The 27,802-nt window shown below is 29.1% G+C and overlaps 2 protein-coding genes across 2 annotated transcripts in view; both read right to left on the bottom strand.

Moving 5' to 3' along the window:
• The window catches only part of LOC135964143 (aminopeptidase N), a 327,697-nt gene extending 303,640 nt beyond the window's left edge, over positions 1-24,057 (bottom strand). The window contains exon 1 of the mRNA XM_065516233.1: positions 23,929-24,057. The gene's annotated coding sequence lies outside the window, so the exon portion shown is untranslated. The remainder of the gene's footprint in view (positions 1-23,928) is intronic.
• Positions 1-27,802, bottom strand: part of T48 (FU domain-containing protein T48) — a 152,027-nt gene that overhangs the window by 120,634 nt on the left and 3,591 nt on the right. Inside the window, exon 2 of the mRNA XM_065516238.1 lies at positions 23,929-25,032. Within this exon, the coding sequence (XP_065372310.1) occupies positions 23,929-24,346 (418 nt within the window). The 5' untranslated portion in view covers positions 24,347-25,032. The remainder of the gene's footprint in view (positions 1-23,928; positions 25,033-27,802) is intronic.

The following is a 27,802-nucleotide window of genomic DNA, read 5'->3' as shown; positions in this document are numbered from 1 at the left end:
GCAACATGTGGTCGAACGTTGTCATGATGGAATATTACTGTTTAATGCCAGGCCGCATATTCTGGGCATTTTTTCGGCCAATGCTCGCTTCAAACGAATCAGTTGTGTTCGGTACTGGTCTGGTCAGATTTCAGCAGCTCTTTATAGATAGGACATTTTGGTTCCACCAAATACTTAGCGCCATGGATATTTGACTTTGTTGTCGATTCGGCTGGTTATCCGGGCTTCAAATACGATCTCTTACGCTTCGGGTTATCGTAATTGATCCATTTTTCATCGCAAGTATTGATTCAGTGCAGAAATTATTTTCTTTTATAGCGTTCAAGCTGCATTTCAGACATATAAAATCATCTTTCAAGGTCTCTCGGCTTCAATTCGTAAAGTACCCAATTTCCCTGCTTTAGGATAAATCCTGCTGCTCACAGACGTTTTGAAATGATTTTACAAGCTCTTGTTGAGTTTTACAACAATCTTCATGGAGTAGTATCTCCAATTCTTGGTCTTCAATCTCTTTCTTTCGTGTCAAAATCTCCAATTGAGAACTGCAAAAAACATCACCTAGCTCGTTGAAACTGATGGAACACCTACACCACAAGCTTTGTGAGCAATGGGTGGGCTTAAGCGGCATTTTTAAGTCATAAACCCAATATAACAAACGTTTTAAAAATTGGTATCTTCAAATGAAATAAACTTTCACTTTTGCTGAGAACATTGACAATGTTTTTTCGGGCCAGCCTAATGATGTTTGTCGTTAGAGCAAAACGCTGACGTTCCGCTTAAGTTGTATTTAAACACTATGCTTAATTTAAAACGTGATAACTCTGTCTAAAATAATTGATCTGTTTCAGTTTCAGTAAGGTTTAATGGTTTTATTTAGAAATAGTCCGAATTAAACGGAAAAACATTTAAATATATTAAAATGTTGAGAACGGGAATTATTTTCTATTAACATTTTTAAAAATGTCTAACTGAAAGAAGCTTTATAAAAAATAATGCACTAATTTCTCATATTTTGGAGTCACAAAGACTCTGAAAATTTAAACAAAATTCTTTTGATCTGGTTCGATATTTTCTAATCACAACATAATTGATTTGATTTCTTTTGTTAATTAACATCGCACTAATTGAATAAAATGTTTACAATTGGCCTAAACTTTCTATAAACAAATTATTAATTTTTAGCCGACTTAATACTTAAAAGTAAACGTTTATTTAATACTGCATAGCTTCAAAGAAACTTTTCCTCACAACATTTCAAAATTTTCAATCATAATTCTAACAAAACAACAACAAAAAATCGTTTACACAAACAAACTAACGACAAAAAACAACAACCACAAACAGACCAAATACTACAGTGACGAACAAAAAGTTTAAGAAGTTGTGCAATCTAAACAAACTAAAACGCAACAATGGAAAACACAAAACAGAAGCTGTAAAATAAACTAAAACGTTGGTAATTAAATAACAAAACAAACTAGAGAGTTCAGATCACACCTTATTACAAATAAAAAATAAATAAAAATAAAAAAGTATGAAAACAAAATTTAACAAAGAAAAATACTCTCGTTCAAAATTGTATTCAAAATTCACAACTCGCACAAAATACTAAAAAAAATAACAATAAGATTTTGAAAGAAATTTCATATTTGAACAATTTGTTAGAGATTCAAAAAAACAAACTGTTTTTTCAAAGTTTCCAAAAATAAACTAAACTTTAGAGTTTATGGTTTTTAATTGGGAAAGGGTCAGTTGCAACAAAACAGATGAATTTGAAAAACTACCTGTTTTTGTTTAATACCCTACATTATGTTATAAAGTTGGTTTGGTAGTTGGTTAAACAATTTATTGGCTCTTTTTTAGTTGACATTGAAATACAAATCACATTTAAAGATCAAACATTTTAATGGGAGACAACCAGGTTCACACTTAGTCTTTCACAGCATAGGCCCTTAAACTCATAAAATATCTTTTGCCAGATTGTCTCAATCTCTGGCTATTTTTTATCGTGACGATATACTGACAGTTCTCATACATAAATTATATATACCAGATATTGAGAAAATGAGGCATAATTTTACAACCTATTTTCCCATATCTCCACAATAAAGGGGTACATAATAGTCGTCATAGACTGTCTATCTACAACTTTCATACTTTTTTTTTCTGCTCAACTTTTTATGGCAATAAACCTAACACTTCACAAACGAAATTAACGAACGTATTTTCATATTTGGTTTTGGATAAGAAACAAAATCCTCTTAACCAGGCAGGAGACCGATCTAGCGACCAGCAAACAAATAAAAATCAAAGAACCCAACACAAAAACAATGGCTACATGGAACCGTGAAATAATCAACAAACAACAGCAGCAGCGAATTTCAAAATTTGTTTAACACTTTAGCAGGTAAAAGTCAAAAGAAAACTACACTTTTTTTGGATTCATGAATTTCACAAAACAACCTGTTAAATACTAATATAAAGACAACCAACGAAATATAGATACTCACATGTAAGATTTGTATTGTATAAATTGGTTCTGTTACAAAATGTAATAATAAAAGATGGAGAAAAGAAAAGGAAACAAATTATGGCGTAAAATAGACTTTCATCAAATTAGCACTTAAATGTTAACACCACCACCACCACCACCATCACCAGCATCATCCACACAACACCCAGCATCAGTTGGATCAGCAGTTCGTGCAGGCAGTCAGCTTGTCTCAGTGAGGCAAACCAAAGGTACTCATATCAATGGTTGGTTAGTTAGTTAGTTCATAAATAATACTTGCATGCATATGATGCATATAATAAATAAACAAGAAAAGATCTTCTTCAATGTCTTCGTCAAGATTCATCCCAAAACAACAACAAAGAAAAAAAAACTCTTCAAAAAGTTGTGTTGCGTTGTGTTAAATAGAAAATATATCAATATATTGTTGCACTATGGGTTGTTGTAGTAAGAAATGGGAAACCAATAGTATTGATGACAAGAATAATATAATCCCTGAAAGTGCTACATCATCCGCATAGCAACAGTTTTATAGTTCATGGAATAAAATTTCCACAGCAGACAGTTTATGGCAAAATTCCATAGAAGTGGAGTTAAGATATCCCCATGAGGTGTTAGCTGTTAGGCTAGTCTGGAGATCGTGCTATATCATCCGCATAGAAACAATTTTATAGTTCATGGAATCCAATGTCCAGTTTATGGCAAAATTCCACACAAGTGGAGTTAAGATATCCTCATGCGGTTTTAACCTTTAGGCTAGTCTGGAGATTGTTGCCATTCCCAAATAAATAATCCTGTAGTTTAGTAGGATCATGATAAACCTAACAATCGATTGTTTCAGCTCTAACTCATGTAGGGGTGATCCTATTGTTATAAACTCCTCATTGCTTAAACTCCCACTATATCCATAAAGACTATCAGTGTCCAACTCAAGCGATTTCTACCAACATCTCAATTGACTTTCCCTTTTACGTTAATGACATGATACCGATTTTGGTTAGGAATCTGCAGACACAGTTTTCTGTCTTATGAATGGAAGTAATTTCATGAGGTGTTACTGTACATTCCTTAAAGCCCCTTCTATATCCATAAATAATATCAGTGCCAAACTTAAGCGATTTCTCAATATTTATTCTATCAATGTCTCAACTGACTTTCCCTTTTCCGTTAATGACATGATTCCGAGTTTAGGTATGAAACTGTTTACTCTCTGAAATGAAAGTAATTTTTTTTAAAGGCAATTTTGAGGGAACAAATTTAAGTTATTTGTAATGAGCCCAAAAATGTCTGATGTTTTCTAATGATCATGGTTTTCAATACTATTTTCTGTAACATTTCAACTCTTCGCTATATAAAATTACTGTACAGAACCATTACAAAGTATGCAATAACCCAATGTTCATCGTTCACTGCACAACATTGAAAGATTAAAAGGGATATATTTAGATTAAAAAGCCTTTTCATTTTTAACCAATAGCTTCTTCCCAACATTCATATTTGAAACAGTTTTAACATTAGCAAAGTCCCATTTCCAGCACTGGAAAATTTTGATTGAGTCCTTAAAAGTTTCATTAACTGTTTGGCTTTAAGTTCATGCCCCGTTGAATATTGAATTTTCTGACTTTGGGAAATGGGAATCAATATATTGTTGCAGTATGGGTCGATTTATAAAGATAAAGGACTTAACATTTTAACCACATTATTAGTGACAAAAGAAATAGGAGGAGAGCGCGGATAATCTTTGGTTTCAGCAGGATGGCGCACCTTTAGCTTATCAAACAATCGTTATTTATCGCATGTTATCAGCCGTCTTAGTGCTTGTGGAGTGCCGTTAAAGATCGATGCTATGCGAATAAAGCAAATATTTATTTATAGATCCAAAAACCGTCAAAAAAGTCTTGGAAAATTTAACTGAGAGCAGATTTTGGCTGATTTTTTTATAGTCCAAAAGTGAATTCCAAACATTGGAAATATCAAACTTAAACTTTTTTCTAAAACAGACAATTTTCAGTAGCCATCTACTGTGATAGGGCATGCATTCCTATGGAATATTATCTATACAAACGGATCCAAATCTCCGGATCGGAAGGTGGTCAATTTCATTCTTCATTCCTCCTAATAACGCTAACTCTAATTATGATGTGAATGAAGAGTCTTGTTCTTTGGTTGCTTAGGTTTGCAAAACAGATCTATTGGGGATGCACATACATGGCACATACAGGATAGATACATTTATTCGGGAGTTGGTTAGGTTTGACATGACGATCTTTTGAGTGCATAATCTTAACAGGCTGCTCTTTCTGGTAACACGGAGAAACCGGTAAGCAGAGTTATCCGTCTGGTACTAACTGGCTAACTTTCATAAGCCGGAATGCTGGTTATTTATAAAAATAAAATACGTTGGTGGGGGTAAAGAAGGTTAAAAGAAATTAAACTCTACCAAAATGTTCTCTATGTCAAATTTCCCAGACAAGTAAATGGAAAAGTACAAACTGAAATTTTGCAAAGGTTTTCTTCCATAATTATGACTTTTGTACAACTAACTGATCAGAAATTCCATGTTACACTCGTAAAAGACTTTAATATCCCAAACAAATAGCGAAATGTTTCCACCAAATGAAGCTAAATTAAACAGCTTCGCATTTTCTGCAATAGGTCTTTAGTTAAACATATATTGTTAGGAAATTGCACTATCAATTTTAATTTAACGGTTTTAACGTCTATTTTCCACATCCATAATCTCTTGTATATATTGTCATAAGTGGATGCTTCTACTTATTAGCACATTGCTACCAACATTAACTTTTAAAGCTGCTAACATTAACATTAAGGCTGCTGAAAGCTCTAGTAATATAACATTCTAGTTTTGTCCGTTAGAGAATGCATGAAACTTCTAGGAGATGGCACTGTGTTTATAAGTAGTAACAGCAAGTTTTAGTTGATCAGTAGGCTCTGTTAGAATTAACATCAACTGTATAACCAGTGCATTCTTGGATATTATAGTGTTTTAAAGAGCCAAAACATGATTCATTATTTATCTATAAACAATACGAATGTCAACGAAGATCTTAAACATTAAAAATAAGAGCCAGAAATCATTATCAATGGGAAAATGAAGTGCGTAACATGTTTTTAAAATCCATATTCCATGTTCTTTCTATAACAACAACCATATTGATCAAACCTGCAATTTTTGTATGTTACTAGACTGATGGAAACCGACGAGGACCAGGAACGGACAGATTGACAACTTTTAGACACTCTATGGAAGGTCACAGATCTGTTGTTCTGTTTTGGGTATTATAACTTTTTCTTTTAATTAATAAAATTAGTTATTTAGGTTTAAACAGAATTTATGAGATTTCTTTGATCTCTGCACTACTGCGAGTATCTAATGATGATTATGTTCTAGCTACTAACTGTCTAATAATTTCAAATTGCAACCCATGGCGCTAAACAATTTCATAATTCTAATATTTAGCGCCCTACCAGCACATCGTTATTGCTTTAACCCATAGTGCGGATGGGGTTAAATATTTCTTACTTTTATTTCCACAATTCTTAAGACTCGACATGCTGAGGTGATAAAATTCAATAGAAAAAAAAATAAACCATAAACATTTTGCTTTCAACTTCTTGAAAGACACCATAGAGTAAAATAATGAGGAAGGAACACTACAACGTTAAATGTACAGCAAACATAAAGAAGAAGTGAAGTGCAGTGCAGTGAGTTTATTCTTGATGTTCATACTATTGCACCTTGCCCAAGCTAGATTAAGTTAACAACAATTCTAAACAATATCACAGTGGGAGATTATTTTGCCTGCCACTTTACCATACTCAATACAAAAATATTTAGCTAACTAAGAATTATGCGTTTCAACAATAAAGCAAACGAGAGACTAAAACAGAAACTGATCATAAAAATAATCGTTGGTATTTTTTCGTACAAAATTAGTGTGTATTTATTTGATTTATGGTCTTAAGCAATAAAAATGTTGCAGTTAGTTGCTGTTGTTATTTAGCTTAAATCCACCAAAAAATTGTACAAAAATTCCAAACATCCTTTATAAGTCAAATATGTATTTTAATATTATATATTCTGGCTCTGCTGTCGACTTTTAAAACCTTACCACCTGCCGTTGATATAGATTTACTACCAATCACAAACATTTACAATGCGAACAAGTAAAATTTTCTTAGTTATGCTGAACATTTTTATACTTTGGTGATTTATGTGATTCAAATCAGTTTAATTTTTTATTGCATTTTATTGTTCAACATTCATCAGAAAGAATTTTTTAGATAAAGAAAAATTCAAATTCTTACTAAGGAATTTCGAGTTCAAATACTTAGCGATGGAATAATTAAGCTACCCAGTAAATTTACAAGTAATCAATGCATCCCTTTAAGACAGTAATTTGGCTGACCACAAAATATATATGGGGCATTTCATGTTAAGTGAACCAACTTTTGAAATCGATGTCTTCCGAAATTTGCACCAAGGTTAGTTCTATTGGATAGTAAATAAGACACAAGTTTTCGGTCGAGAACTCTCTGAGTTAGAGGGGGTCAAAGTTCGACATTTTGGTCAAGCAGGTGTTTTTTCTTATTCATGTAACTTATTACCTATTGTTCTTAGCAAAATGTGTCCCAAATAGTTTAGATAGCTCTTTCTTCAATCTTTCGAAAAAAAATTAAAAAATTTTTAATATTTTTTTTTCCGAAATCAAAAACTTTTTTGACTTTTTTTTAAATGGGCCTTAGAAGCTTAGATATTTTCCTTGAACACCTATTTGGTCGCTTAGTGGGATGCGAGTGGGATATCTATCAAAATAAATATTTTGTAACTCAAAACATACAATTTTTGACTTTTTTCGCAAAATCAAAAACTTTGTTGACTTTTTTTTCAAAATGCACCCTTTTTTATTTTTTTTAGCTCAAACAAAAGCTTAGATATTTTCCTTGAAGACCCTTTTGGTCGTTGGTATGATGCGAGTGGGATATCTATCAAAATAAATATTTTTTAACTAAAGACTTACAATTCTTGATTTTTTTTGCAAAATCGAATTTTTTTTTAAATGCGCCCTTTTTTAAAATTTTTTTTAGTCAAAAGCTTAGGTCCATTCCTTTAAGATATTGTTAGTCCCTTAGTGTGATGCGAGTGGGATATGTATCAAAATAAATAGTTTATAACTCAAGAAATACAATTTTGGATTTTTTTTGCAAAATCGAAATTTTTTCCAATATGGGCCCTTTTTTTATTTTTTTTTTTTTTTTTTTTTTTTTTTTTGCTCAAAAGAAAGCCTAGGTCTTTACCTGAAAACTGGACAGACTTTCAAAGGGAACCTGTATCAAACCCAAATGATTCGTTGGAAACGATCATTGACCGAAAAACGCCTAGAATATGCAGTCAGACATGAAACTTTAACATTCCATCATGACAAGACTCAGACGCATGTTGCAATACCTGTTAAAAACTATTTAGAAATAAGTGGTTTGGAAGTTTTGCCTAAGACCATGTCCCGTCCGAACGCTCTCTCTGGGATACGATAGACTAGGATATAGTGTGCTGGACTATCAATCTGAAGGTTGTGGGTTCAATTCCCACCAATGACTCTGAGTGTATCTGCAAACAAGTCTAAAGGCTTCACAGTTTGAATAGACAAAAGTGTTTTACTCACTACAATACGTGTTAAAAGGACTGTTTACCCGTAACCACACAGAGAAAACAGATTCGTGATAGCAACCGAATTTGTTGCCAATCGAATGATACTATCTTAGTGACCGAATTTTACAGTTGTGGCTACCATATTTTGGAAGGGGTAACTAAAGTTTGGTTGCCTCAACTGAAATTCTTCTTTATCAACTGACTTTTTGTTGTTAGAACTGAAAAATTTTATGTGTGCAACCGAATCATTCGATTGGAAACAAATTCGTTTGCTATCACGAATCTGTTTTCTCTGTGCAATAAGTCAGTTCCCTGAGGATAAATAAACTACTATAAACGGACTATTAGATTGTATTTATGTAGCTATTATATGGCTATGAAGGTTCTGACCTTTAGAATAGGGGTTAGCGTAGGACACATACATGTGAAAATTAATATGTAGCTAATCAAGTAATCAGTTAGGTAGTTACAATGGTTACAAAATAACACACCTTATTTTGTAACCATTGATGGCCCTAAATAAAAATCACTACTTCGGGATAGTCACCCGAACTGTTTCTTATTTTTATACCCTACACCACCATAGTGGGGAGGGTATTATGCGTTTGTGCAGATGTTTGTAACGCCCAAAAATATTAGTCTAACACCCACCTTAAAGTATACCGATCGACTTAGAATCATTTTCTGAGTCGATTAAGCGATGTCCGTCCGTCCGTCCGTCTGGTTGGCTGGCTGTCCATGTAAACCTTGTGCGCAGAGTACAGGTCGCAATTTTGAAGATATCTCGATCAAATTTGGTACATATTATTTTTTCGGCTCAAGGACCAAGCCTATTGAAACTGGCTGAAATTGGTCCACTATTTCACCTAGCCCCCATACGAATGTCCTCCCGAAATTGGACTTTATCGGTCATAAATGTTTAATTTATATATGTATCTCCACAAACTCCGCTCCAAATAAGTTTTATATACACAAAATTCATGTCACCAAATTTTGTTACGATCGGTTCATAATTAGTCATAGCTCCCATATAGACCCGCTTCCGAAAATCACTTTAACGTGCATAAATCGCTTAAAAATGTTGGTAAACACACAAAATTCAACATAGTTAACTTTAATATAGACATAAATCACATGACCTAATTTCATGGTGATCGGTCCATAATTGGTCATAGCCCCCATATAACCCCACTTCCGAAAATCACTCAAAAATACAAATTATTGAAATTTTAAAAGAAACATTTGTTTGCTCTTTTACTTAGTGTAGGGTATTATATGGTCGGGCTTGACCGACCATACTTTCTTACTTGTTTCAATATCTGTCAATGTAAAAAATCGATTTTGGTTTAAAATTTAATTTCGAAAATCCTACAAAACACTTAATTTAAATTTACTAACAAAATAAAGTAAAATAAGTAAATAATATACAAATTTTGTATAAAATATTCATGTTCCAAAAATTTATTTTCGAATTTTTTATAAAAAATTTTAAAAAGTAAAAATTTGAAATTTCAAAAATCATAGGAAATGTGTTCAATATTAATTTACAAATGAAATAAAGTAAAATAAGTGACAACAATTTCTGAATAAAATTTTCATGTTCGAAAAATTTATTTTTGATTTTTTTTATAGAAATCTCTAAATGTGTTGAAAAATTTTAATTTTAGCCTTTAAAATATTTGGAATGTTTTTCCTTAATTTTCGAAAATTTAAATTTTATTTCGAAATTTTAGAATTTATAGAAACTATGTTAAATTTAAATTGTGAAAATGAATAGAGCAAGAAGAGTAAAAAAAATAAATATTTATGTAAAATATTAATGTTCGAAAACTATTATTTTCGAAATTTGTATTCAAAATTATTAAAAAGCCAAAATCAGAATTCAAATATTAAGTTTATATAATTCGTATATGTATTAGGGTAATTTTTAAAAATTCTAAGTAAATTTCGAAATTATAATATTATAATTAGACTTGTAAAATGATTGCAATGATCATGTACAACTATATTATTTCTCTTGGTATGGGGTCCTTTTCACTATCTCTCAATTTAGACAAGCTCAATTGTAATTCTATTAAATTCCTTTTTATTTTGCAAAACAATCTCTTTCCTAGTTAATAATTTAATACAACAAAAGATTTCTAAAGTCATAAATTAAGTACTTGATTAAAACAAATAAAGCAGCTAAAATCTTTCTAGCTTCCTGCTAAGTCATTGTTTCTTCTAAGATTTCCCATTCTCTAATTTATGCCGGAAATATAATTTGTTGCAGTTGCTAAAGCAAATCATAAACGTGTCAAATTTACCTTTAGCAAACACCTCTTTATACAAAAACTAAATACTTGACACATTTTGTAGAGAATTTTAAGGAAATTTACGGAATTAACAACAATTTTACTTACATGCAAAAACAAAACACATAAAACCGGCTAAAACAAAAAAGAATTTACGCCCTACAGGTAGAAAGTAGCGAGAGTACCTGTTTTCATTCATTTTATTCTTTAAAATTATAGGACTTCTCTTCATTTAATTTAAACAAAAAAAAAAGAAAAAGGAAAATAAATTCTGCAATATGAAGAGACACATAAAGGAAGACCTTTTGTAAAAGACAGTGGTGTATAATGAAGGGTTAAAGAAATGAAGACGATCGATGTAGCCATGCAGCCAGACAGACTACAAAAACATTAAAATTGATAAAAATCTTTATCATACAGCCAGGGGACAACACAAAAGAACAGCATTTTATATTTCGAAAATTATTTACAAAATTATTACCTGTTATAGAAATGTTACATTTTACTTATCAAAGAAATTTAAATAATTTCCAAATTATAATTATTACATTTTATTTAATTGATACTTTCAAATTTTGAGATTTTCAATGTAGGAGATCTTTTGTTTTGTTTTCTTTTCTTGCTTTATTTACGAGTCTTTATAATTTTGAAAAGAATAAATACAAGAGTTCATTTCATGTTGGAGTAAGAACCCCTCCTCCAGAGATTTTCTTTTCTTTCATTTTCAAAACTATGTAATTTTTTTTTTCAGACATAAATGCTTAACAATCTATGAATTTATGACATTTAAATGTCTAAATGCATGAGATGGGATCTTCATTTTTTTTATTTTTTTACTTATACAATATTAAAAGTTTATTGTTTAGATAGGGAAAATGTGTTAAATGATAGATGAGGTTGTTTTTGTCGTTTTGGTGGCATGATTTGATGTCTCTCCTTTTCTTTAAATATAAAAAAAAACTTTTAGTTTGAGTGTAAGCAAAACAATTCCACTTAAAGTCATAGGTGTTGAAAATTTAGCTAAAACTTGTGGAATTTTCAGAAATGTTAAATCTGTATAAAAAAACATGCTACAGGAAACATAAATTTAAACATTTATTTGCAATAATTTTGAAGTACAAAATTCATAAAATATGCGGGAAGTTTTGCTTTTCTTAGATTGTTGTCAAACTCAACAAGAGCATGAAAAATCATTATATAGGACCAGAAGAATAAAAAAATAATCAATTTTTAAATATTTAGCATTTTAAAAATTGATATTCGAAAAATTTTATTTTCGAATTTGTATTAAAAAAATTATTAAAAACTCAAAATTTCATGTAAAATATTAATAAAACATGAATTTTAGCCCCTCTTAAATTCGAAAATCAAAGGAAATATTTGTAATTTACATTTACTAATGAAATAAAGCAAAATTAGTGAATACTATACAATTTTTTTTATAATTCATGATAGAAAAATTTATTTCGATTTTTTTATAAAACAAATACATAATTGAAATCTCTAAATCTTAAAAAAAATTGAATTTGACTTGATTTAAATAGCATTTAAACCATTTATAAGATGTTTTATAAATGTTCAAAAATTGGAATTTAACTTCGAAATTTCGAAAATCATAGAAACTATGATAAATTTAATTTTCTAAATAAATAGAGTAAGAGAGAGGAAAAATAATAAATTTTTATATAAAATATTAATGTTCGAAAAATTTTATTTTAAAATTTTCTATAAAAATTATGAAAAATTTACCAAAATCTTGCAGAAAATATTAATTTGACATGATGTACATTTAGTATTATTTAGTACGGCAATTTTCGAAATTAATTTGGAAAATCATAATGATTTTAGAAATATTCGAAAATTCGAATTTAATTTCAAAATGGAAAAAATCATAATAAAGTGTTTGAGTAGCAGTTTTATAAAATAAAGTGCAAAATGTGTAAATTTTTATAAAATATCAATGTTCGAAAAATTTATATTCGATTTTTTTATAAAATTATTTAAATTATTTGAAAAAAAAATAATTTGACTTAAACTATTTAGATTGTATTTCCTAAATTTTCGAAAATTGGAATTTAACTTTGAAATTTCGAAAATCTTTCAATGATATTCAAAATTTCGAAGTTTATGATAAAGTAAGAGAGAGGAAAAATAATATTAATGTTCGAAAAATTTTATTTTTGAATTTTTTATAAAAATTATTAAAAATTCAAAATCTAGCATGAAATATCAATTTGACCTGATTTTATTTAGCATTAACACGATGTAAATTAATTTTTTTTATTGAAATAAACTTCTGAAACACTCTGTTGTTCCCTGTTGACATATTTTAGAAATTTTCGAAAATTCGAATTTAATTTCAGAAAAAAATGTTGGAGTAGAATTGTTTTATGAAATAAAGCAATTAGACTTCTAAATTTTTAAAAAATTTCAATGTTCGAAAATTTTCGAAAATTCGAATTTAATTTCAGAATGGCAAAAATCATGAAAAAATTTTGGAGTAGAATTGTTTTATGAAATAAAGCAATATAAGTCTAAAATGTATGTATATAATTGTTTAAAAATTTCAATGTTCGAAATTTTTATTTTCAAATTTTTTGAATATTGAAAATCTAAACTCTGATGTAATTTATTAATATCATATGATTTTTAAATCTTTTGTCAAATTCCGAAAATAGGAATTTTCGAAAATTCGAAATAAATTTCGAAAATCGTAGAACAAATTTTTAATTTAAATTAACTAATGAATTTCACAAAATTTAGTGCAAAATATATTACTTTTCTTTAAAATATCAATGTTCGAAAACTTTTTTACAATTTCTTATACAAACATTTATTGAATTTTACAAATATTTTCATAAAATTCCATTGAAAACATAAAATAATAAGCAAAATATTTTAATATAATGTACGAAAAGTTTATTTTCAAAAAGATGGGTAACAAATTGAAAATATTTCAAAGTTAAATTAAAATTCTGCTTTATTTTAAGAATTCGATATTAAGTTTGAATTTTCGAACATTATCAAAAAACTAAAAGTGTCAGACTTTAACAAAGATTGTTTTCAAATTACATAACATTAACAATAATTAAATAAATTATATAAAGATTTCAAATTATTTAAAACACAAACTTGTTTGGAACACTAATTTATCTTTGAAGCCTTTGAACAACTTAAATCCAAATTTCAAAATAAAACTCATAAAAAATTAATCTTAAATAACACTTAAATATCTGAATAATAGATTTTATTATAAAAAAAACTCATAAAATTCATGTACTATAAATAAGGTTTTCTTTTTACTATGAAAAAGTACCAGCTTTAAAGTCTAGACAAATTTCAAATTAAATAGAAAGACAAGAAAAGTGTAGGTTTAAAAGTATTTTTTTTTTTTTTTGTGTTCAGCATAACTTTAAAGTTTAAATACTTTGTAATAGAGAAGGAAAGAAAAACTTAATGAAATTAAACACATTTAAGAAATATAAAATACTTAAAATATTTTACCTAGAAAGTTAAAAGTAGCGTGGGTTAAAAAATATTAATAAAAAATAAATAAATAAGCAGCAAGTAAAAGTACTTGTTATAAGAATAATATTTCGAAAATATGTATAAATAAAAAATGACACATTTATGGCTTAAACTTACAAGTTTAATAATACCCCCAAAAAGTATTGAAAAATTATGTTTTTACATGAGAAATGAAAAGTGTAACTAATACTTTAAAAATTGATTTTAAATCATTTTTAAAACTTAAGCCGAGAAAAGCCTTTAGCAAACACTTTCAATTTCTTTTCGAACTGATAAATGCAGCAATACCAGAGATCTGCTGCATGTAAATATAATAATACTCAATCCATTATACGAGTAGTATAGACATTGTACAAACATAGATAAACCGATTATAAAGTCATACAATTTACATACAAAATAAATAAAAGATTGTTTTCTTTTCTTCTTCATCTTCTCAGACCCATCAAATATTGAGAAGTCGATTTAAATGTTCATTAAGAGAAATAAAATTGTATTAAAAACCAGAAAAAAAAACATAGATAGAAAGAAATTATCTTAAGTGTCGTGTAGGGCAACATTTTTATTACGAATATGTATAAGCTGCAATTTATTTCACTTTATCTTGTCATATGTATGGAAGATGATGATCATGATGATGATGTTTTTTTTATTATTTCTCTCTTTGGTTTAAAGTTGTTGTTTTGGAGTTTAGTGGTGGTGATACAGTTACTAAAGCATTGGAGGAGTAATAAAATGTGGGAAAATTGTACATAAATTAAATGCTAATGGGGGGGGGATGGCGGTTGAGGAAAAGAAGGGGTGAGTGTATTTGTAAGCAACAAATCAGATAGTATTAGAGCAGCACTTAAACACCACTAAACGTCCATCAATTTGTGGAGAGATTGCTGACAATGCCAATACAAGATTTCTTAGAAACATTTAAAATAAAACATGTGAATCAGAAATTTATAAGACAGTGATTGGATTGTGTTTTTTCCATTAACGTTCCAGAGTATCTCTACTCTAATGGTTGAGCTGCTGACAAAGTGCTGATATGTCTTAATGATGTCTTTTTCAATTTATTTCCTCAAATACTGCCAGCCCATTAATTTGTTGAAGATTGCTGACAATCCTAATGCACCTGAAGCATCAGCAATTAATAAGACAAAGAAATTATTAACTTTGCTGACATTTTCTACACGAATAGTTCAGTTGCTGACAAAGTGATGAAGTGTCCACTAGTTGTTTTGATAAAGTACCACATCTACAAGTTCCTTTCTAGGCAAGGATCCAGGCCAACCATTTGGGGGGGGAGAATAAAGTTAAATTTATTTTACATTTTTCTTTTTTTCCTTTTTTATATTAAATCATTTCGGTTTTGGGAGTGGTAAGAATCTGGATTCGCGCCTGACTTAAACACAGAAAGTTCACTTGTTGGAAATTGCTGAGAAATCTAGAGCAATATTTCTTAAATGAAACATCTGTATCAGCAATTTATATAATAGTAAATTAGTTTTTTCCTTAAATTCCTTACAAACAAATTAGTAATACTGAAATGTCATGGAGCTGCATTGAGCTCAATCTACAGCTTTGATATTAAGATCCCTGATATTTCAAGTTTAAAGAAGGATATGACTCGTTTATACTCTGTTTGTTGCACTTTCAGATTGGTACTTTTTTACTACTGGTACTTTTTGGCAAATTTCAAGTTTAAGGGATTTTTATAGGCTGTTTATTATAAAAATGAACTGAAGCTCGGATTTGTCTGTTGCACCCTCTAACAGAAAACAGTTTCCTTTAAACTTATCACTTTTCAAATTTGCTGCTTGCAGCATTCGGAGTCCCAGAACTCTTTTTTCTGCATCGCTTTCATATGTGCATCCATTTTATGGCTTTCTTGGCTATTCGGAATATTTTCTGACTTTTTTTATTTTTATTTATTTCATTTATTCAGAATCAAGCCCTAAGGGCCAAAATGCTTCAAATTCCATTCACTCTGTTCTGACTTATTTGAAAACTCAATTTCCAACTTCGATATTAAGGTTCCTTATATGGGTACTTTTAGATTTATAAACAAAATAAACTAAAAGGTGGATATGTACCATTTAAGCTCTGTTCTTTGCCCTTTCCATATTAAGGGAATTTTATTCCCTCAATTTATTATTGATATCCATACAAATTGATTTTTGTGTTACACCATCAAAAATTATGGGAGGTATATTGATTTTATCATTCCGTTGGTAACATATAGAAATATTGGTCGCAGACCACATTTGAATATATATTCTGGGTCCTCATAAGATTCTAAGACGCTCTAGCTATGTCCGTCCGTCTGTCTGCTGGAAAAAGAGAGGAAATATCTGACTGAAATACTCTGTGTTGATAAGGTCTTTTGGTATGACTTTGGTACTTTTTTCCATATTAAGGGAATTTTGTTCCCTTTTTATTCCAACAATAAACTGTAGGAGGGCCATGTCTCGCATAAAGTGTATATGAGCACCTTTAAAGATTTATTTTTAAACTTTGAATATTATTAATTTTGAGTCGCAATACTGAGTCTTTTGTATGGAATCATAGAACTGTCAATAACTTGAATTTATTGAATGGTTTCCCAAAAATGGATAAGAATGCTCCTAGCCTAGTAAACGAAAGGCAGCATGCTACATCATCTAAAACAATTAAAAAAATTTAAAGAAATACAGTGAAAATTTTGCATTGTTTTGTATTTATGAAAATTGGATTTCGGTAAAAACTTTTTATAAATGTATCTCATTCAATTTATGATTTTTACTCAATATTTGTGTTATAACTCCATTACAAGGCTAAAAACTAATCGATTTACACAAGCAACTAGTTAAACATTTAGCTATCTCCGACCTCGTGTTACATTTCCCATAAAAAAACATAAAGAAAATCTATATAAATTGTAGACCTTTATCACTTATCACTTTCTTTTCATACAATTAAAGACATTTTCAAATCTCTTTTAAATTACAGTAGACACAAAAATGTACATTTTTATGATTTATTTATAGAAATATTAAACAATCTTGTATTTATTTTAAAAATCTATATTTGAATTTTGATAAAAATTTAAAAAAAAAACTGTAACACACAAATTTAAACCACATTTTAAAACAAGCACCAGCACACAAGCGGAAATTATCAGTTATTGACATTACAAAAACGTATGTCAAATAAGGCAAATTGTTCAATATTTTGATGTTTATTTTTATACGAATTTAATATACAAACAAAAATAATATTAACAAACAAAAACTGTACAATAATATTACTGACCCTGAACTTCATTCATTGATACACAGTCAGTCAGTCAGTTAGTCAGTGAGTTAGTTAGACAGACTGACAGTTATTCAATTCAATCCAATCTTCCTTTTAAAGAAAGTTGAATACATATTGATATCCATACAAATTGATTTTGGTTTTTGTGTTATATTTATTATACCCACCATCAAAAATGATGGGAGGTATATTGATTTTGTCATTCCGTTGGTAACATATGGAAATATTGGTCGCAGACCCACATTAGAATATATATTATGGGTCCTCATAAGATACTAAGACAATCTTGCTATGTCCGTCCGTCTGTCTGTTGAATACACGATACGGAAGGAAATATCTGTCTGAAATATACTGTGTTGGTGATTTTTGGTATTGAAAATGGCCAATATCGGTTCGTGATTTCCCCTAGCCCCCATACAAATGTCCCCCGGAATACTATTTGAACATTCATAAATATGCAGATTATGCGGTAATCCTCATAAATTTTTGCTCAAATTAGGTCTATGTACTCTGAAATTATACTGTAAAGTATGGCGAAAATCGGGCAACATTTGTCCCTAGTCCCCATACAAGGTCCTCCTCAGAAAATGACTTCAACAGTCATAATTGTCTTATAGGGTGTATGACTTAAAAATGCTGAATTTACAATAGATGGCTTATCTTTTGAATTAAAAATTATAGTGAAAATAACAAAGCTTCTTTTGTTGCAATAATTTCGAATTTTGTGCCAGCGTCATATGCTAGATGTTTTGCTTTACTTTTTCAATTTGAAAAAAGTGAAGCTAAACCATACCGAAAGCTTACAGAAGCTTAAGGTTAATGTGTTTAAAAGTGCAAGAGATGGTTTGTGCGGTTCAGAAGTAGTGATTTTGACACGAAAGTCATTATAGCCCAGTCCAGCCAAAAAATTTTAAAGATCAAGAATTGCAGGCATTACTCCATTAGGATTGTTGTCTAACTCAACTAGAGCTTGCAAAATCATCATCTAGCAGCAATTTGCAAATTATTGCGAGCAGCAGAATTCATTCAAAAGCGGAGAAATTTGGTATCATAAAATTGAATCCCAGAGACCTGAAAGAAGATTTTGCATGTCCGAAATGGTTTTTGAATGCTATAAAAGAAAATCATTTTTGCACCGATTCATTACTTGCGATGAAAAATGGATCCATTACGATAACCCGAAGAGTAAGAAATCATATGTAAAGCCTGACCAACCGGCCGATTCGACACCAAAGCCAAATATCCAAGGCGCTAAGCTAATGCTCTGTATTTGGTGGAAGCAAAAAGCTTCTGAAATCTGACCAAACCATCACAGGGAACCTATACCGAACGCAACTGAATTGAAGCGAGCATTGGCCGAAAAACGCCCAGAAGTGGAAGTGTTGGAAGTGGTTGGGAAGTTTTGCTCCACCCGGTGATTTTGACACGGAAGACAAAGATCGCCCAGGCCAACCAAAAAAGTTAAATACCAAGAATTGGAGGCATTACTCCATGAAGATTGTTGTCAAACTCTACGAAAGCTTGCAAAACATTGGGAGCTGGATTCATCTAAAAGAAGGGAAATTGGCCAGCATATGAATTGAAGCTGAGAGACCTTGAAATACGATTGTGTATGTATGAAATATTATAAAACAAAATAATTTTAGCACCGAAGCATTACTTGCGAAGTAAAATGGTTCCATTACGATAACCCGAAGCCCGGCCAACCAGCCGAATCGATACCTAAGCCAAATATACATAGCGTTAAGGTAATGCACTGTATTTTGTGGGACCAAAAGAATCCTATGTATTATGAGCTGCTGAAATCTGATGAGACCATCACAGGGAACCTTTACCGAATGAAACATATTCGTTTGAAGCGAGCTTGACCGAAAAACGCCCAGAATATGCGGTCATGTCTGGCCGTAATATTCTAACATGACAACACTCGGCCAACATGTTGCAATACCTGTTAAAAACTATTAAATATGAAGTGGTTGGGAAGTTTTGCCTCACTCGCTTTATAGTCCAGACCTTGCCCCATGCGACTACTATCTGTTTTGATCGATGCAGAACGCTCTCTGTGGGATACGCTGCACTTCAAAACATAGTATCCGGTATTGGCTTGATTCATTCTTGGCCTCAAAAGATGATCAGTTCTGTTGGCTCGGAATCCCTATGCAGCCAGAAATATGAGAAAATGTCATAGCTAACAATGGCCAATACTTTGATTAAATTTATATTGTACAAATGTTTCAAAATCGTGCATTTTTAAGTCATACACCCAATATATTTAAAGTTTATCCAAAAAGCCCATTTTAAGCCAGCTTTTCGAAACAACTAAATTGCTGGGAAATCTTTTAAAATTTTCAATAAGCGCCACGGTTTTGCTCAAAAACGTGATGGACTTGATGGATGTCACTACCAGTACGACAAACATTAAACAAGTAGTAGATAGTAATGACAAATACTTAATATTAAGTACAACTAAGTACTTTCAAAGAAAGGTCTACCTTAAGTAAAATAATACCTATTGTATAAAAACAAAAAGTAAAGGAAGTTTATACTTTGATTTTGTCGCTTATTGAACGAAAAACAAATGCACACGAACAAAATTTGTGGAAAATCTGAAGATCACTTCAGAACATTAATAAAACGGATGTTGTTTGCGTGTCTAAATACCGAAAAAATGAGCAAATGAGATTACAATTTTTTCAAACTAAACACAAAATTTCATAAAAAGCAAAACAGATAAAAATGAAAACAAAAACGAATTATAATGAGGAGGATCATTTTATTTTTAAAGCAGGAACACACTATATAAAACAAACAACAAGCAGCTGGGGTCTTTTTACTCGCTTACGTTTTAAAGTATCTTCTTATGTGTTGTATTATGAAAGAGTCTCCTATAAAGGAACTCAAGTAGTAAATGAGGTATTAAATTACCAGAAAAAAATAAAGTATATTTTTATAATAAAAACAAACTAAAATAAAAAAAATCAAAAGAGTTTTTGAAACCGAACAAGTGTATTGGTTGTTATGTATGTTCTTAAATTAGAATTCTATAAGAAATAAAGCAAAATCATGGTTAATAGGGTAGAAAACGAATTTGAATTGCCCTTAGAAGAAATGTTTAAAGATATTTTAAAAAAATATTGTTTAATATGTCATATTTTACAATCCTATTATTATCAACTCGATAACATAGTTTTTCAAGCACTTTAGCAGCAGGTTTCAAAATAATTTATTTTTCTATAAATCGATATCTTTTGCCAGAATTTTAACTATAGCATTTTCAGTTTGTGTTATTATTAATTTGAAAAATCATATTTAAACCTTTAATTGCTTAATGTAGAGTGTGTTTAATAAAATAAAACCTAAACTGCATTGTTATATGTAGTATTTCTGTATGTATTGTATTATATAGTATTTTGAAATATGATGTCATGACTTTGATGGTATCTTCTGACAACAACAGATATAAAAAACAACCACAAAATCCAATAAAACCAGACATTAGATTTATATGAAAAAAATCAAAGTTTTCAGTTTTAAATCAAGCCAAACAACCAACAACATTAAGTCGAGAAAACTACAGACAAAAAAACAAGTAAAAGTGTTATATTCAGCTGTGCCGAATTTTTTTTACCCAAGAATCGGTTGTGGAACTGTACAGAATTTAATAGAGTGATTAATTTTGTAAAATTTTAAATGAATTATGTCGAAATTTATGTTAATATCATTATATATACATTATTTACTGATAATGAAATATTTTTCTGTTATAGGGTCAATTATGGACCGATCATCACAAAAGTTGGTAGAAAGAATTTAGGTTCATATAAAACTTGTTTATCGTCAATTAATTACACTGTGCTAGAATAAGCTTAAAAACCGAAATTTCGCAATAAAATTACCTTTAAGAAATACAAAATTTTTTATCTGCACAGTCGCTTTATAAATATAAATTTTTTTGGGCAAAAATAAAATATTTTTGATTCAAATCTGTCCACAACTTTTGATTTTATTCACAACAGATAAAACAAATATCCCCTGATATTGTAAAAAATACATAACTCGCAGTAATTAGCTACATCTTGAAGTGTTCTCCGATATTTAGGCCCTAATTTTGTAAATCACGTGGAAAGAAAAAACAAAATTTCAAAAATTTTAAAAATTTGTTTTTGTTTTATATACAAATTCTTAACAGAACAAACGCACCAAAATTCAAGCGTTGATTTGCCTTTTATAATTTGATTGTTTATAAAACAAAAACAAATTTTTAAAATTTTTGAAATTTTGTTTTTGCTTTCCATATAAATATCACTTTGGTGACGTGATTTACAAAATTAGGGCCTTAGTACTGCAATAGTCGGCAATGCAGTGCACAAAAATATATTACAAAACGTTGATTTTGAATCCATAAATTTGACTAGTGGAAAATATAAGATATACATATTATATATCGTCCCATCAATAAAAAAAAACAATAGTGTATAAGCATGTACACCATTATTTTTTTTATTGCATAATAAGAATGTACATATGTGGTCAAAATTTGGTGAAATTCTATTTCGACAAAGTGGGTCAAAAGATCAATTAAAATATTACTTTTGTTCTAGATGTCCACTAACACAAAAATTTTAAACTCGATTATTTCGAAATGGCGAAAAAATTATACACTATTGTTTTATTAAGAGGATGATATCAACGTGTAGAAAATTCTATCTTGTTTTTAAAAATATATAAAATTTTTAACAATTAAAAAATTTATAGAAGACTTTTTGCAAAAATATGGGGAAAACATTTTGAAATGCTATTAGGGGATATTTACTTTTTTTTCTGTATAAAATCAAAATTTCTGTGGTGGTTTGGAAAAACTTGGTAACTCCATTTTATGAAAACACGAGAAAAACACATTTAAAGTTTTAAACATATTTCACTAATTATTTAATATGAATTTATGTTATTATGCATGCGCATTAAAAAAAACAATTTTAAATATTTTTGAAGATTTCTGGTTCCATTAAACTCATTTTTGGACATCAGAACCGAAAATCGTTACCTTGTTTTTTAAAAAAAAAGAATTTTTTAATTTATTTTTATATTTTACGGAATAAAGGCAACTTTAGTAACCATTTGTGATAAATTTACTATTTGAGTCAGTACGTTAATTTATCTTTTTTTACGAAAAAATGGAGTTACCCAGTTTTTTCCAAAAATATTTTTTCCTTTTATTCTCATTGTCATATCAAAAATAAGCTCTTTCTCTCTTAGTTTTCGAAACAACTTCGTTTTAAACCATAGAGAAAATATACATAGAGCGGAAACTCTCCTGTCAAAGACCTAACTCAGTTGTCAAAAACCTAAGTGGTGAGAATGTATTAGTAAAAAAACTATGTGAAAACAAAAACAACACTCGTATGTATAACTTTTTTGAGTAATTTTTTTGTTTGAGTTTTTTTCTAGTTTCCGCTCTATGTATATTTTCTCTATGTTTTAAACTTAAAATTTTTCAGATTTTTGAGAAAATATGGAGTTACCTTGTTTTTTCAATAAATACATGCAGTTAGCAAGTTTTTACATGAAAATAACTTTTAAATGAGAAACTTTATCAAAATTTCGATCTGACAGATTGCTAGTAAATGCAACGTACTTTCTGTTTTTGGCGTTATCTCAACTTTCGCAAAAAGTGGAGTTACGTAGTTTTTCCAAACGAACACATATTTGTTGACAGATTTTAATCATTTGTGGCTTGTTTTGTAGGAAATATTAATAGCATAGCTGCACCTATTTTTGATGCCGTTTTAAAAAACTAAAATTTCGAAATTTTTATAAAAAATTATTTTTTTTCCAAAAAAAAAATATATTTCTTAAATATGAGATTAAAAAAGTTTCTATCTTGCTTATAATTTTATTTCGGAATTTTGATTTCTTTAGTTTATTCAATAAGCTAAACAGTTTTTGAGTTACGCAAATATATAACGTGCAAACCTCCTCCATTTTCAAAATAACGGTATATCTCGAAAAAAAGAGCACCACTGGATTCAGCGTACCCGAATTAGGTTAACCCGTACCGCTTGACGAAAAAAAGTGTCAAATTCGAGCACAGTGTTATTATAAGACAATTATGAATGTTGAAGTCATTTTATGCGGCGGACCTTGTATGGGGACTAGCGCAAGTGTTGCCCGATTTCGGCCATACTTTAAAGAATAACTTGAGAGTATTTAAAACTAATTTGTGCAAAATTTTATCAGGATGGCCAATATATTTATGACTGCTCAAACAGTATCCCGTGGGGAATTTGTATGAAGGCCAGGTGGACCGATATTGCCCATTTTCAATACCAAACAAATCTTACCAATAATTTCAGCATGTGTAAGATTGTGTTTTCAGCAGATGGACAGACGGATGGATATAGCTAGATCGTCTTAGAATCTTATGAAGACCCAGTGTATATATACTTTTTGGTTCTACGACCAATATTTCGTTATGTTATAAATGGAATGATAAAATCAATATACCTCCCATCGATTTTGATGGTGGGTATAAAAATATTACAATTATTATGTCAGATACATATTTTTTAAAAATTTAATATTATTATTGATAATTGTGTGTAAGTGTTTAAGTTTAAAAATAAAAAAAACCGACTTACCTGTATTTTCTTTTGTACCCAATTGTAAATTTCTTGATGAGGAGGCAGGATCAAATTCGCCCACATCAATACTATTCAGTTCAACACTTGTTAAATCCATGGATTTTATAGAAGACGAAGCTGAAGCTTGAGCCGACGATGATGCATCATATAAATCCGTAAAATTATTTAAAGCAAATAAACCCGCACTGCGGTTTTCTTTGTGATGTAATGAAGCACCCGAAGATAAATTCAACCAAGACGAAGAAACTAATAACACGATCAAGAATTTAAAACATAAACTATTACTGCGACCGGTTGCAATGAATATATTTTTGCATTTTTGTTTAATAAAAGGCAACATTTTTGAATGTTTGTAAATAGTTTTAGAGAAATCTGACAAGATTATGGCAGATTTAGAAAAGTAAAGAGTGGCCATATTTAATTTAAAGAAATTATTTAAATTTTAGTAAAGATTTTTTTAATTTAATATAATTTTTTTTTTAATTTTTCATTATTATGAACGAGTTTTGAAATTGTTTTCTTTATTTTTTATTTTTAGTTTTCTATATTTAAAACATTCAGTGGCATGTTTATTTTAATTATCATTCATAACTGATCAGTCACTTTGCCAGTAATTGTGCGAAAAGTCAAATGGACCCACATTCATGTATTTTTAGTTCGTTTGGTTTATTTTTATTTCTTTTCTCAATTGTGCTGGAAAAATCGTTTAATTTAATTTCACGATGTTGACAAATTATGCCAACAATTAAAGATAATTGAGGCTAACTAAACACAATCATTTATTTTATCATTCATATAAAAATGAAATTAAAAAAATGTCACAGTGGTGCTTTAGTTTTTTTTTATTATTTTCGCTGTTGTTCCTTTTCTTGTTATTTTTCGCATTTAACTTTTACTGCTTGCTTTAAATTAAACAAACATTTAATATTGCTTTAGCTGTTATTTTTTTTTTTAATTGATCATTTAGTGTGATCTTTAAATGATCGCATCATTTATTGTATGTCAAATTTGTAATTGACATGTACAATGAAAAAAACAACTGAAGTTTGCCAAAAATAAATGTTAAAGTTTTTTTTGTATGTTTGCAGCTTGAAAGTTTAACTGTAAAGATATAAAAAAAAGAAAACCAAATATTATTATAAGAACACTTCTTTTTTTATGACAGCGAGGGTGTAGTATTGCCTGTAAAGCTGTCAAAAATTCATAACTTAAAAATAACAAATGAGTAAATAAACATTTTTGATTGTTGCTTTAATGCCTTTGTTATGGTTTTATATTGTCAAAAATAATAACGATTCTCTATAAAAATGTAATTATGTATATCAAACTCCCAAAATGTAGAATGTAAGTCAAATGTTGATTGTCATTGATTAATAGCGCTACAACAATTATAAATTATACGAAAAAAAAGAAAATTTAATTGTTATAAAACTTAATTAAATTCTAATTTGTATTGAGGAATTAATTCTTTTCAAACCAAGATAATTCAATTAAAAAAATTGAGATTTTATTTTTCTAATTTCAATACAATTGTAACAAAATTAATTTGTCAAAGAAAATCTATGGTTTTTAAAAGGGTTCTGTAACAAAAAAAACTTCTCCCTTTTACTGTTAATAAACTCATCAATCTTTTCGTACTAGGCGATTGTTTTGGCAGCATAGAATCTAAATGGCTGACATATAAACGATAAACCAATCACCAAATTTCCGACTACACTACTTTTATTTTAAAAATATTATGAACCGAACCACAGGGTTATACGACCTCATTTTGATATGCAGATCTAAATGTAACAAAAAAACTCCTCCAAATACCCACAAACATTATAGTTTTCTTTTTAAAAATTCAAATTACTCGTTTAAAAGTTTTAAATTGCTATTTTGACAAGCAAAAAACGGGAATGAGATGTAAAAAGTCAAAATTACCCAGAAATTAATGTAGGCTACTAGATTCGCTGATTTCTCTTATCTTAAACCCGTGTCTACATTTGAGAAATATTTATTATAACATTTAATGACGTTTGTTAACAATAAAAAGTTGTCTGAGTTGAAGATTTGCAATTTTGTCATAACAATAAAATGGCTCTAATAAATGGAGACTAATTTTTTCTCTTGACACTTATTTTGAAGTATATCATGACAAAAATATCATAGACGTAGGTAAGAATAACTTTATTCTATAAAGCAATATATTGTTGCGAATTTGCACTAACGATTCAAATTTAACGTTCAGCAACATTCATCATAATAACAAGCAGTTATGAACACTGTTTAACAATAACATTAACTTTTAAAGCTGTTAACATTAACAAAAAAGATGTTAAAAGCTCTAGAAGTAAAACATTCTAGTTCTGTCCGTTAAGATAATTCGTGAAACTACTAGAAGATGATACTGTATATACAAATAATAGCAGCGGGTTACAGTCAGTCTGTATCATAGGCGCTATTAGAGTTAAGATCAGCAGTATTAAGTGTTTTTTTTAATGTGTGTTTATTAAAAGAATGACTATTAAAATTGTTGTGTAAATTTAAATAAATAAAGATTTGTTACAAATTTTTAACTACTGATCGCTTTTATTTGCAATTATGTAAAAGAATACAGTTTATTTAAAGCAAATAAACCACAATTTTTAAAAGGTAAAAACGTAACAATATTTTGGCATATTTTTTTATTTATTTAACGCTAACTGAAGGCATTTATTGCAAAACGAGCCATTCAAAAAATAATAACTAATTTTAAATTTAGAATACAGATCAAAAATGTATTGATTTTTGGAGAGAATCGTTGAACGAAATTAGAAAAGAATTTTTAGTGAAATAAATCAAACTGTTTTGACATAAATATTAAAAACATGACACATTCGAATTTGAAAATATGTTTTCAGTAATTTTTCACATTTCCGATTTGTCATTGTGTTAATAAATGATAATGCTGATTATGCCGAAATTTTTAAGATTTTTTAATTATCTGTTTGGCTTCTTTTGCTAGACATTTTAGATATTTTGTGTTTTATACATAGTTTTTAAATTCTGCATTTTCTGTTTACAAATAAATGTCTTTGTTATTTCTAAGAAAATCCACCCTCTACCGAAACCATAAAAGGGTTTAATGGGAAACTCTTATAGAAATTCCCCAAACAAAACTTTTCCCCCTAATAATGTTAGTAACTTCATTTCAAAGGTTCGAAAGAATTAATTCTTAACTCAATTTTCAAAATCAAATTAAATATAGGTATCTATCCTCTTTACAATTCAATTAAACGTTTCATCACGAATTAATTCGTTGTCTTAATTCCTTAGTACAACAAACGTATTGAATTCATTATTTTTAAATTTAATTTCTTATAAATTTATTAAAATTTACACCCCAAAAACTATATGTATTTTTGGAAATTATTATAAATATCTGTTAAAAAGATAATCTTGTGGAATCCCTTAAAAAATGTTCACATATTTTTTATTTATGGCATATCATAAAACTACGACTTATTAGAATAAATTTATAACCTAAAACTAAATAAACTAATAAAATTCAACCTTTTTGGATAAACCTTTACAGAGTGTATACGCCTTTTTATGTAAAATAAAACCAATATTTACACACATGTACAATATATTTATGTGCAAACACACTTATTTATACATTTATACGTAATATATTTACATACATAATCCCTAGTCTTAGAGATTCTCAAAGTCTTTATAAATAAAGAAAAAAAGAAAGACATTTCACCAAATGTCACAAGCGCCATGAAATGGTACTAAATTACAACAATAAAATCATAATAAGTACTCGTAAACTACATAATACATTACACTGCGTAATGCAACTACTACAACAACTGCACTAACTAGTGTTGTTGTTATTTTT

This window comes from Calliphora vicina, chromosome 1, assembly GCF_958450345.1.
Source record: "Calliphora vicina chromosome 1, idCalVici1.1, whole genome shotgun sequence".
Lineage (NCBI taxonomy): Eukaryota > Metazoa > Arthropoda > Insecta > Diptera > Calliphoridae > Calliphora > Calliphora vicina.
The sequence above is the reverse complement of the archived record's forward strand: the minus strand, read 5'-3'. Positions and strand labels throughout refer to the sequence as shown.